The sequence below is a fragment of the Zalophus californianus genome, chromosome 6, assembly GCF_009762305.2.
Source record: "Zalophus californianus isolate mZalCal1 chromosome 6, mZalCal1.pri.v2, whole genome shotgun sequence".
Classification (NCBI taxonomy): Eukaryota; Metazoa; Chordata; class Mammalia; order Carnivora; family Otariidae; genus Zalophus; species Zalophus californianus.
The window spans coordinates 128123395-128134804 of record NC_045600.1 but is presented as its reverse complement, the minus strand read 5'-3'; the positions used below and the strand labels follow the sequence as shown (position 1 = coordinate 128134804).

Genomic DNA, 11410 nt, shown 5'->3' with positions numbered 1-11410 from the left:
ACCCAAGCAGGTTTCTCGATACTTCTCGTTGATTCAAGTGGAATCGCACACATTTCTCGTCATCCCTACCACTTCTCTGTCTCTGGAATATGAAAAATCATACATTGGAACAGGCTTAAGCTAGCCCTAAAGTTGTGACATCATCAAAAACAAAAGCAGATACATGAACACAGCACCAATAAATCAGGAAGTCCTTGGAGCTGACCCCAGGGAGATTGGCATACATGAGGCCCCCTGGCCACAATCAGAGAGGCAAAGGGGGGGCAGTTATCACGGTAAAGTCCTTGAACGTAAGCACCCATCAAACACCCACCAAGTTGCTGAGCGAAACAGGCCTCCTGGCATCTAGAGTCTCTCCCTCCCAGCTCCCAAAGCGGGCAGGGTTCCACAGTCTTCTGTACTCTTGTCATTTGCCCAGGCTTCTGGAGAGGGCGCAGGTCTGTTTTGAGGGGCTGCCGGTGGGAAAGACTTTCTTCGTGCTTTTCTGAGAGTCATCCTTGCCTTACTAAGATGGGTCAATGACAACAGCGTGACAATGATGGGTCCCGCAAGGTCTGGGCTATGGGAAGGCGCGGGGGTTGTGCAGCGATCCTGGCCGGGGGCCCTCCTCCACGGATCCTGGCACACCAGGCTGAGTGGCTTCTGGAGGAAATCAGTCCCAGGCCAGGGCGAAGTAGCCAGAGGTTCTAGAAAGAATCAACTTTAGGTAGATGGCCAAGGTCAACGGGAAGAAAAACTTTATGAAGTACTGCCTGGAGTACTTCAGGCCCCCAGAAGGTAGAGGGGCCATACACCCCGGATGAAGCTGTCCTGGGCTCACCTTTATGCCAGGAACCAGTTCCATCCCCCAAATTAACATACATCCCATTTCATAGCACCTTGAAGAAAGACTTTCTGTTTCCTGATGCGGTGGACAGTAGAGTATAGAAATTAGATGCCTCCCCAAACCCAGACACTTCCAGAATATTCTCCACAACACAGGTGGCATGCAGAACTACGTGGCCTTGGCATCCTTGGCTGATAGAGATTCAAACTGTCAGGGACACAACTTCCAAGGTGAGGCCCACGATCCAGAGAACATGTTTTCAGAGATGGGTGGGGAGGCAAAGTGCTGACTCTTGTGTGGTCAAGAAGGGCTCTGGCAGCCTGGTCCTCTCAGGAGAAGCCATTAGCAGAGGCTCGCTGACATCTGTCCTTCCTTCCAGGGTGCCACCGGCTTTCAGAATAAAGCCTGTTTTAATGTAAAATGTCTCCTTTGGGGGATAATCCCCCCATGGCACATCAAGCACCGGGAATTCAAACATCAAAAGAAAGCCAAGACAGAAGTGCTCAATGACATCTCTTTCTTTCAACAACGGTCTGTCAGAGGTGTTCCCACTGAGGTACACGGAACCTTAGAAATGACAATATTTTTGTGACTCATGCCTATTTTTTCCTTACTGTAGAAAGCCATCCAGTGGCTGTTAACAATATATTAAGTACAAAAGCGCTAACAGCAAACATCAAGTCCACGCTCAGGTTCTATACGGTTGGATTTTTGGGACAGCCTTGTGGGTGAGCGGCGGTGTGCTCTGGGTGGGGTGGGGGGGTCCCGGCCGCAGGACTGGTGTGCTCTCAGGTGGGCAGGCTTTCAGCTAGCCATGTCATCAGGATGCAGACCACGCACTGGAGCGCTGGGGGACCGCTGGGCCCCGTGTCATGAGCTCGGCAACGGTGGTGGTGGCTGGCGCATCTTGTTTGCATAGAAGTCCCTGCACGTCTGACAGCAGCGTTGGTACCACCGCATGTCCTGGCAGAGGTTCTTTTCTCGGATGACCCGGCAATACACCGTCCACTGGTCCCGTGTGCATTTGTAGGTCAGAGCGGCTAAGGGGATGGTGGGGAGAGACAGAGCCCAGGGGTTACGGATGGCATGGGGACAACCTGCTGCATGCACAGAGAGGGCTTGCGGTCTGACCCGCTCTGAGGCTGCCCTCACTCACATGCTGGAGCCTAGCATGGACTCGAGGAAATATGCCCCCTGCCAGGGCCACGTGATGTCGCTTTTCTCTACAGGGGACGCGCTCCTGTGTCTAACCTGACCACCTGGCAGAGCATGGCAGTCTGGCTGCTTCCTCTGGGCAAGGGCACTGTGCACCCTGCTTCTCAGCTAAGCGGCACCCACTGTTACTTTTTGGCGAAGGATACCACCACTGCTGGCATTTATGAGACAGGATGACATGGGGCAGTGGGCCTCAAAGGCCCCATCGAAGCAGAAGCTCACAGCGCAAGCAAGTGGCCTAAACCTCCTTCAGGGTCATCCTGCGGAGAGAAGATCCTGCCGGAGGGAGGTCTCTGGAGCATCCCAAGGAGGTTTGTGCATGCAGAGCTTGGGAGTGCCCTTCTGCAAGCTCAAAGACCACCCCTCCCCCAAGTGAAACAACTTAGAAGCCCCCTCTGTGCTGGTTGCATTCCAGCATTAGGGAAAGGAGGGCCCTGGGGAGGAAAATATTCCTTAGGGATTTCTATTTGGAAAAGCAGAGACTGTTAAAAGGAACCATTAAATTCATGTTAAACGTTCCTCTTCTCCCTCCCCATGCCACTGAATTCAAGACTCCAACCTATCACCACCTCTGCTTTCTTCTCAAGCATCAGCTTGAGGAACATCACCAAGGTTTCGTGAATGACACCCCAGCTCCTTCATTTCTGGAAGAAGGCCCCTCCCCTTGCCCTCCTCATGCACGGGAGCCCCAAAACCTTAACGGGGAGCCACCCGCCCGTGTTCCTCACTTTTGGCAGAGTGCCTAGCTGGGCGCTCTCGTGTTGTGTTTGAGGTCGCCGCTCGCAGACGTCTTTTTCATGACAAAGAACGAAATTCCATCTCTGAAACCTCTGACATTCTACAGAGCTGACAAGCGTTGGCCTCTCCAGGGCTTGGATAAGCCGCAAGGTGGGGGTTGGGGGAGCTTTCTGGCTTCTAGACCTCTACCACCAGCGGGGACTCGCTGGCTGGGGGCGGCAGTGCCCTTCCCAGCAGCCTGGGGCCACTCACCGAGGCGAGGGGAAGTGATGGTGTTCACGTTGATCTTGTCATTGCAGACCTCCTGGTGGCACTGTCTGTAGGCTGCCGGCTTCAAGAGGGCGGGGCACTCGTTGCCATGGCGCCCGGTGACCTTGTGCATGCACTGCACCACACGGGACTGCAGGCCCTTCCCACAGGTCGAGGAGCACTGCCGGAGACAGGGACGGTCTGAGCTGGGGCCTAACCTGGGCCGAGCAGCCATGACCATGGCTCGACGAAGCAGCCGCCCCTGTGCCTGGCCCCTACATGTCATTCCCAGGTGCTTGGGGTAATGCAGGACGAGGGGGCTTGGCTGCACACCAGCTGCCTGACAGATGCCTGTTTCAAGATGTTATGGACTGGATGTTCTTTGTCTCCCCAGATCCACATGTTGAAGCCCTAGCTCCCAGTGGGATGATTTTTTTTGGTGGGGGGGACGCTTTGGGAGGTAATTAGGCTTAGATGAGGTCATGAGGGCAGAGCCTCCATGATGCGATTAGTGTCCTTATAAAAAGAGGAAGAGAGACCAGAGCCTTTCTTCCGCTGCGTGAGGACACAGTGAGAAGGCAGCCGACTTTGAGCTAGGAAGTGGGCCCTCACCAAGAACCAAATCGGCCAGTACCTTGACCTTGGACTTCCCAGCCTCCAGAACCGGGAGAAATAAATATATGTTGTTTAAGCCCCGCCCCCCATCTATGGTATTTCATCTCAGCAGCCCAAGCTAAGACACAAGATAGTCGCTGAAATATTAATTTATAAGGCTTGCATGTCACTTCCCACCCTCTCTACCCCTGTTCCAAGCAGAAAGCTGGGCTTCCAAATTCTTGAGCTAGTGGACAGGGTGGCCTGGTGACACCCAGGAGGTGCTGGGCATGATGACCTCAGGCGTCTCCCCAGTGCTCTGTGCTACATGAGGCTCTGGAGTCTTCCCCTGGCCTTGGTTATAGAGGGGAGCTCAGTCACGGGTGGGGTTGAATTTCCCGCAAGCCTGGAGAGTTGGGGCCCAGAATTAACTGGGAGAAAAGGAAGTGCAACCTTTCTTGCATCATGGAGTCATGGAGACACATATTATTTGTGGCTCATGGTTTTAACTCAGACACCAAGGCCCGAGTTGCTGGCACCTCCAGCCCTTGTAGACCTGGGTTTGCCAAGACCAGCCCAGTGTAGCTCAGCAGACATCCCACTGAGTGTACTTGGTAGGACTTCCCCATGCAGTTTCTGCCTTCCTCCTGTCCCTCTCTGCACCCTTTTAAAGTGTTCCACCGGGGAACCTGCCCGTTCCTCAGCTCCTCCGCCCTGATCCTGCTCTCCAAGCTCCTGGGCCCTTGCTCGCTCTCCCAGGAGCCCCAGGAACTGTCTTTCCAATAAGCTGGTCTCTTCCAGCCAGAAAGCTGGGTCCACAGGTGCACTCTCTCCATCTGGGGTCCCCCAGCACCCATACAACCCGTGATTTATGGGGTTCTGAGAGCATTCTGCAAAACTTTAATAAAGCAAAGGCCTCAGGTGCCATGGCCCAGCTGGAGTTCATGCCAGCACCTGGGGGTAAAGAGAGGGGAGCAGGGCCTGTCCTTTGAACGCCACATGGGGTGGCGATGCCAGGTGCCGTCTGGATCATGTGCCTCCCTGTCTCCTCCCAGTCAGGCCTGACCTCAGCCTGTGCTGGAGGGGGGCTGTCCTGGGGCAGGGGTGCCTGTGAGGAGTCACCAGGCACAGGCTCAGTGGGAGACTGCTGGTACTGTCTGTGACCAAGGGGGTACTGTCTGCTCCCCAAAGAACTTGTGTGCACCAGGTGAATTCCTCAGTGTTCTAGTCTGACAAGCAGGATCATAGTTGTTTGGTTTTTGGTTTTTTTTGTGTGTGTGTTTTTTTTCACTTTACAAGGATAAAGAGTCTCTGAGGGAATGGTGCTCTGAAGGGGCCCCGGTTTTTTCAAATCACAGAAGTGGTGGGAGAACCAGAAGCCCCCCTGTGGGCTCTGGTATGTTCAAACCAGAACAAGCACTCTCCCCTGTGGGCAAGGCCAGCCCCAGGGCCTCAGTGTTGTGTCTCCCTTCCCAGCCTAACTTCTAGATAAACCAGGCAGGGGCTGCTTGTGGGCTTGAGAATTCATCATGCATTATGGATGCAGATTTCTGGGTTCCATCCCAGACCTCAGGAGTTAGCACCCGGGGCCCAGGGAAGTTTGAGGGGTGCCGAGGTGGAGGGATGAGGTCACACGGGGAGGTCCCACCAATAGGAGACCTTGAACATGGGATGGCTGCCATAGCAACATGACTTCCACCTGGAAGGCATCAAGGAGGGAGCTGGGCTCTGTTGCGGGGTTTACCTGATAAGTTTTTAAAAACCTCAATGTCCCAGACCAATCGATCAGTATCCTTAGAAGGGCACCCAGAGCTGAGAACCTCTGATTTGTCAGGAACTTCCGCCCAGTGTCCTGTGTAGAGTATAATGAGCTCTCTTTTCTTACAGTGAACTGGTGAGGATCCATATGCAAAAATGTATAATTAAGCCAGAAAGGACATCCAGCTACTGCCCTGCTGAGTTTATACACTGGCGACAGGTATGCTCGAATATAAGGGGGAGACGGATTTCACTCAAAATTATTCTTGGAAAAGAGTAAGTTGCCTTATACTTAAGTGAGAACAAAACCTCTCACAGTTCAGGGGCAGGGATAAGGGGTGTCTTTAATTATTTGTAGCAAGATCACTTGGGGATTAAGAAAAAAAAAGGAAGCAAAGAAATCTATCTCCTGGAGGCATGACTTCATAATCACAAATGAGGGAGGATGATCTAAGAAATGTTTGAAAATCACTTAAAAGCAAGCTGGTAAGTGGTTATACAAAGAGACTGGGAGTCCACACCAACAGAATGAAAGAAGGAGAAGGCTAAGTGTCCTAACGTAGTACAGAATCCCGCAAATGCAGAGCGGAGTCACGCCAATGCAGAGCAAAGTCATGCAGACACAGTGCTAAGTAATGCCCCAGCTTGTGAGGGACTATCCAGTGAGAGTAGCGCATACAGATTCCAAAAGAGGTGGCACCTCTGTGAACTCAGCAGTGACAGGTTGTATCTGGCAAGCAGATGACTCAGAAGGCAGAGTGAGTGATGATGAAGACAGACCCGGCAAGTGTTTGGTTGCACCTTACAAAACTGCTCATATTCACTTGTTTTTGACCCCGCACACCCAGCAGCTTCATCAGGTCTGACTTTATAATATGCTACAGAAAGAAAACAGCAGTATTTCTAAGTTAAAATAGAAATATAAACCTTTAAATAGGAATGTGTAGCTACCCGAATGAATTTTATATTTTAGGTAGGCATTTGACTCGCCTACCTCTACCATTAAAAGACCTTTAAATGGGGCGCCTGGGTGGCTCAGTTGGTTAAGCGACTGCCTTCGGCTCAGGTCATGATCCTGGAGTCCCGGGATCGAGTCCCACATCAGGCTCCCTGCTCAGCAGGGAGTCTGCTTCTCCCTCTGACCCTCTTCCCTCTCGTGCTCTCTCTCTCTCTCATTCTCTCTCTCTCAAATAAAAATCTTTAATAAAAAAAAAAGACCTTTAAATGCAAGTTGGTTATAAAATGAAAAAAAAAAAAAAAAACCTGCTTCCTGGGAAAAAGGGATTACTGTGTACTTGGAACCCCGTATCCGTGCCTATTTGGCACTAAACTGCATATGTGGGGAAAAGAGATATCCGCGTGCTGATCTAAAGGCAACATCAACATCCCTTTTCTCATCAGATCTTGACTAGGACCACGGGCCCTGGAACCACCTGATGCAGGAGACACGTCCATAGGTGTTTTCATACTCACTCTTGGAGAGGGGGTCCTTCCAGGGCAGGACAGACGGTGGCTGGGGCCCCAGGAAACTGCACTGGCGAGTGGAGAAGGCTCCTGAAGCTATGCCTGTTTTGCTCCTATGGCACCCCATGACCACACAAGGTACCCAAGGCCCTGGCGGCTGGGCGGTCAGCCCGGCTGAGTCACTTCCTGACCAGGAACATCAGGAAGGGTTTCGATGTCTTTTGCAGGTGTCATTATTATGTATGTAAAAATCAGGGCAAGAACTCAATCCTGTGGGTCTATTCAAACCAAATGCAAAACTGACAAGGTCTCTGCCTGAAAATGATCAATGACCGTTGTAAAACTCAGGTGTCTGGGGTTGCCCTTGAAAAATGATTTCCCCTCTGAAAGTTCTTAGTCTTATTTCACAGGCTCTAAGGCCAGTGGGGGAGGGGGACCAGGTGTGGGGGAAGGGAGAGCATTCACGACACCCCTGTGTGTACAGATGGTGTGTTTGCTTATTCCGTGGGCTCGCTTGTAAGTTTCCACAACAGCGTGGAACATTCCACAACAGTCCTGAGGCTGCTGGCCACTGAGCTCAGTGGGGGTCAGTGTCTGGGCCAAGGTCACAGAGTGAGTAAGTGGCAGAGGAGGGACAGGACCCCAGCTGCCCCATTTCATGGACCAAATTCCATCTTCCTGTATGAATTATGGCTTGTACTAGCTTCACTGCAGCCTCTATGCGAGCCGGGAAACAAAAAACTAGCTTACTGCCCAGGTCCACCATTTGATTCATTATCTTTCCTAGCACAGGGTCACCAGCTTTTCATTTTCCAGCCCGGAGAAAACTGCTCCATGAGATCATGGAATGATCTCCAGAGTTCCTGCATAGAGACTCAAGTGTCTGTTCTCACGGCTCTCCTGCACCTCCATGAGGCAGGGCAGGGCCAGGTGACAGGCTGGGAAGTGATGGAATTTCTGGTCTGCACCCGTGTTATCCCAAATGCAGTAAGCTCAAGTTACAAGGGGATGCTGTTCAAAAGCAACCCCTCGGACCTGTCTGGAATCACGTTCGTCCTCAGGGTCAAGTCAGCTTCTAATGGTGCTCCTGGAGATTATCTGGCTGAGCTGCGAGATCAGGGCCGGCACCCAGGCAAAGACAGCCATACCTGCCTGCGAGGTAGGCTTAGGGACCCTGCAGACCCTGCCCCTCATAGGGATTTGTCTCTCACATTAGGCTTTGCTAAATTTTTGCTGGCGTCCTAGGGACTCTGTTCACACTGCTGTGAGCTGTGAAAGGCTTGAAGTCATTTAGAAGAACTTTTGAGAACCTTGGGGTGTCTGAGCCAGCCCCACAGAGGCCACTTCATTGCGTCAGGTGTTAGAAGACAAACAGGTAACCAAGTGGCATGTACAGAAACTTTCACTTCAGTCCAGGAGGTGCCAAGCCTGCCCCTGGCCTAACATCCCCGGGTAACCACACTCCCCGTAGCTGGAGTCAGACTGGGGATAGAGCAGCAGGGGCAGGACAGACCTGTTAGCATACTCCATCCCTCCTTACTAGCTGTGTGACCTCGGGCAAGTTACTTAACCTATCTGAGCCCCAGTTTCTTCATCTGTGGCTTGAGGATAATAAAACTTTCCTTGTAGAATGATTGCAATGATTAGAAAAGCTTGGAACAGGTGACCAGCAGCGAGCGAGCCCTCTGCAAGTGCTACTGTTATTATTAACAGTTAGTGCTTGGACAAGAGCAGACAAAACGGACCGGGGAGTCCTTGGAGCCCAGGAAAAGGCACTGAGCCGCTTGGCCTGCCGGCCATGCCCCGACACCAGGCCTCGCAGGCAGGTATGGTATGACCCAGTCTTCACCTGGGTCCCGGCCCTGATCTGGCAGCTCAGCCAGATAACCTCCGGGAGCACCATTAGAAGCTGACTTGACCCTGAGGACAAACGTGATTCCAGACAGGTCCGAGGGGTTGCTTTTGAACAGCATCCCCTTGTAACTTGAGCTTGCTGCATTTGGGATAACACGGTTGCAGACCAGGAATTCCATCTCCGCCTGCCTCCCCTCAGCCTCGGCTTTAATTAAACAGTGAGGAGACCACAGTGTCTCCTGCTAGCATCGGATTAGCCCCAAGCATTGCTGTGAAGCCATTCCGGGGCTTTTAAAAATCCCAGCAAACAGATCTATAAAAAACATCTCTGGTCTTGTTTGAAGCACTCTTTTCACTGTGGGTGATTTTTTTTCAGGTTGCTCATTACATTAACATTTAACGTGGCTCCCTGAGACTCGGGAAACAAAGAAATGAAGCAGTAATAAATCCAGCCGGAAAGCTCCCTGCCAGACGACCCGAAGTGAGGGCAGCCCCTCAGGCCCCCTCCCCAGCAAGTGCTGGGCCCTGGGCTTACGTCATTCTCATTAGTCCCAGTAACCGTGGCTGTGGCCAGGGCAGTGCTCAGAACACAGTAGGTGCTCAATAAACATGCACCGACTGCATGAAAGGCATCCACATGGACACAGCACTGCCTTTCAGAGAGAAGGAATGGAGCCCCAGAGCGTCCATACAGCTTCTCCCCAGTGAGAGCTCCAGCACGCCCCCCCCTTTGCCCTCCTCCGGGGCCACACGGCTCCCCAGCAGGGAGGAACTGGGTCTCTGTCACCCCATGGGGGCCTGGCCCTCAAGACATGCTCCTCTGCGGCGAGGCCTTCCTTCTCTTCACTTCTCCCAGCTGTAAAATCATGACTATAAATAACACCAGATCCCAAAGGGGTGTTTTGAGAATTAGCTAAAGGAGGTCGTAAAAACCTCAGGAAGAGGGAAACGCTGCAGGAAGGTTTGATACTTGCTCAAGCCCAGGTTCCGACGGAGGCGGGGGCGGCCGGGCTTCCTCCCCGGGCTCTGGGGTGAGCCGCCTTCCCCCCCGCCCCAACTCCGGTCTCCTGCTCTGAGGGGCCAGCCAGCCCCCGGGCAGGGGCAGTTTTGGCTCGCAGAGCCTGAGGTGGGGCTGGGGGAAGGGCAGACCCTCATACTAACTCCACTTTCTGCTGGTGTCTGAAAGGCACTTGGCTGGTAAAATGTCAAAAGCTCTTCAAAAGCATTTTTGACAGATTCCCCCCCAGACTTGGCATGAGCTGTGCAACCGTCGGAAGCTGTTGAAACCTGAAATAGCAGGTTTTAAACAGTAATGAAAATCCCCACTGTCTTTGCTCTAGCCTTGAAACTGGAAATGCTTTCTCACTCACACACTCACACTCACACACACACACACACACACCCACCCCTTCAACTCATACTCCCTGGCAAACTGTTTTTCCTTTCTCGCCTCAGCCTCAGCCTTAGGTTTCCCTGTGTCTCTGAATTTGCAACCTGCCAACCTACAGATTTTGGCTGGGGCCCTACAGCCAGGGAGCCTGAAGGGCAAGGTGACCCCTGATGGCCTGCAAGGGCTGGTGATCCCAAGAGCTTTTGATCGTGCTGTGTGAGCCTGGAGCACAGAGGACCCCACAGGGCCACTGTCACTATCTGTCCTCGGGCAAGAGCCGTGATCACTCTGGTAGCTTAGCTTTCCCGGCCTATCAGTGACTGTGTGAAAGACCCTCCACTCCTGCTGGAGGAGGCAGGCCCAGGCACCCAGCAAATGCTAGAGCCTGTCTCCTGCCTCCTAGGTACGCTGTCACCATGCACAGGCACCGGGTCAGGGCATGTACTGTTTTATGGGACCTGAGCCATACTCAAAGAGCTGTTCTAAGAGGATTCTGATAAGAGACAGCAGAGCAGGGATGTGGACCTGTGTCCTCCTGACCACATGCCCTGCTCAGGGGTCACTGATGGAGCATGTGTTCCTTAGGGGCAACAGCTTCTCTGATTCAATGGCGAGATCCAGGTAGTGGCTAAGACCCAGGCTTCTGTGCAGGGGAGCCACCCCTCTCTCTGATCCCTCGCTCCACACAAAGGCAGCTGGTTTGACAAAGGTTACGGGGTGAATGGAGGGACTGCAGGGGAACCGAGGGGGCAAAGGCATCTGCCATTAGACAATTTAGCTCACTTCCATGCAAGCACCTGTCCTGGCAATTTCTGGGGGCTCTTCTGCTCTATAGCAAGCTCATTTCTCTCAACTGAGCACGTATGAGCTCTAGACTTTTCTCTGGAACTCTATGACCTAGTGGCAGGCTCTGTTCACCCACGCAAAGTGCTCACACCAAGGGAGGTAATCTGCCCTCTCTCCCTTCTGCCCCTGCTCTGAAAAGCACTGGAATGTGATGACTCTCCTTTTCCTGGCTGCTTACATTCCTAAGAGCAATATTGAATGGAGGACTGGCTCTCTGTCTTCGTGCAGAGGGTTGGCTGCCTGTGTGGTACGGTTTCACACAGTCCAGAAAAGGGCCCCGATACCCCCGATGCCTCACACACTTCCTCTTTGATGTCCAAGTTTCTTTTTAATAAGAACTCAACTTTTCATTTCACAAATGAAGGTAGACAATAGGCAGGACCTCAGAGAGAGACAACAGATTTACCCTAAAGTGTGAATGACTGATACAAAGCCCTTTTGGGAGCAGGTTGTGATGGGGGTGATGGTGGAGAGAA

General features: G+C 52.5%; 1 protein-coding gene across 1 annotated transcript in view; it reads right to left on the bottom strand.

Annotated features, from left to right (window-relative positions):
* Positions 1 to 1070: 1070 nt before the first annotated feature.
* ADAMTS17 (ADAM metallopeptidase with thrombospondin type 1 motif 17) overlaps positions 1071 to 11410 on the bottom strand; it is a 353771-nt gene continuing 343431 nt past the window's right edge. The window contains exons 23-24 of the mRNA XM_027571265.1: positions 3032 to 3209; positions 1071 to 1866 (exon numbers count right to left, since the gene is read on the bottom strand). Of these exons, the coding sequence (XP_027427066.1) occupies positions 1697 to 1866; positions 3032 to 3209 (348 nt within the window). The 3' untranslated portion in view covers positions 1071 to 1696. The remainder of the gene's footprint in view (positions 1867 to 3031; positions 3210 to 11410) is intronic.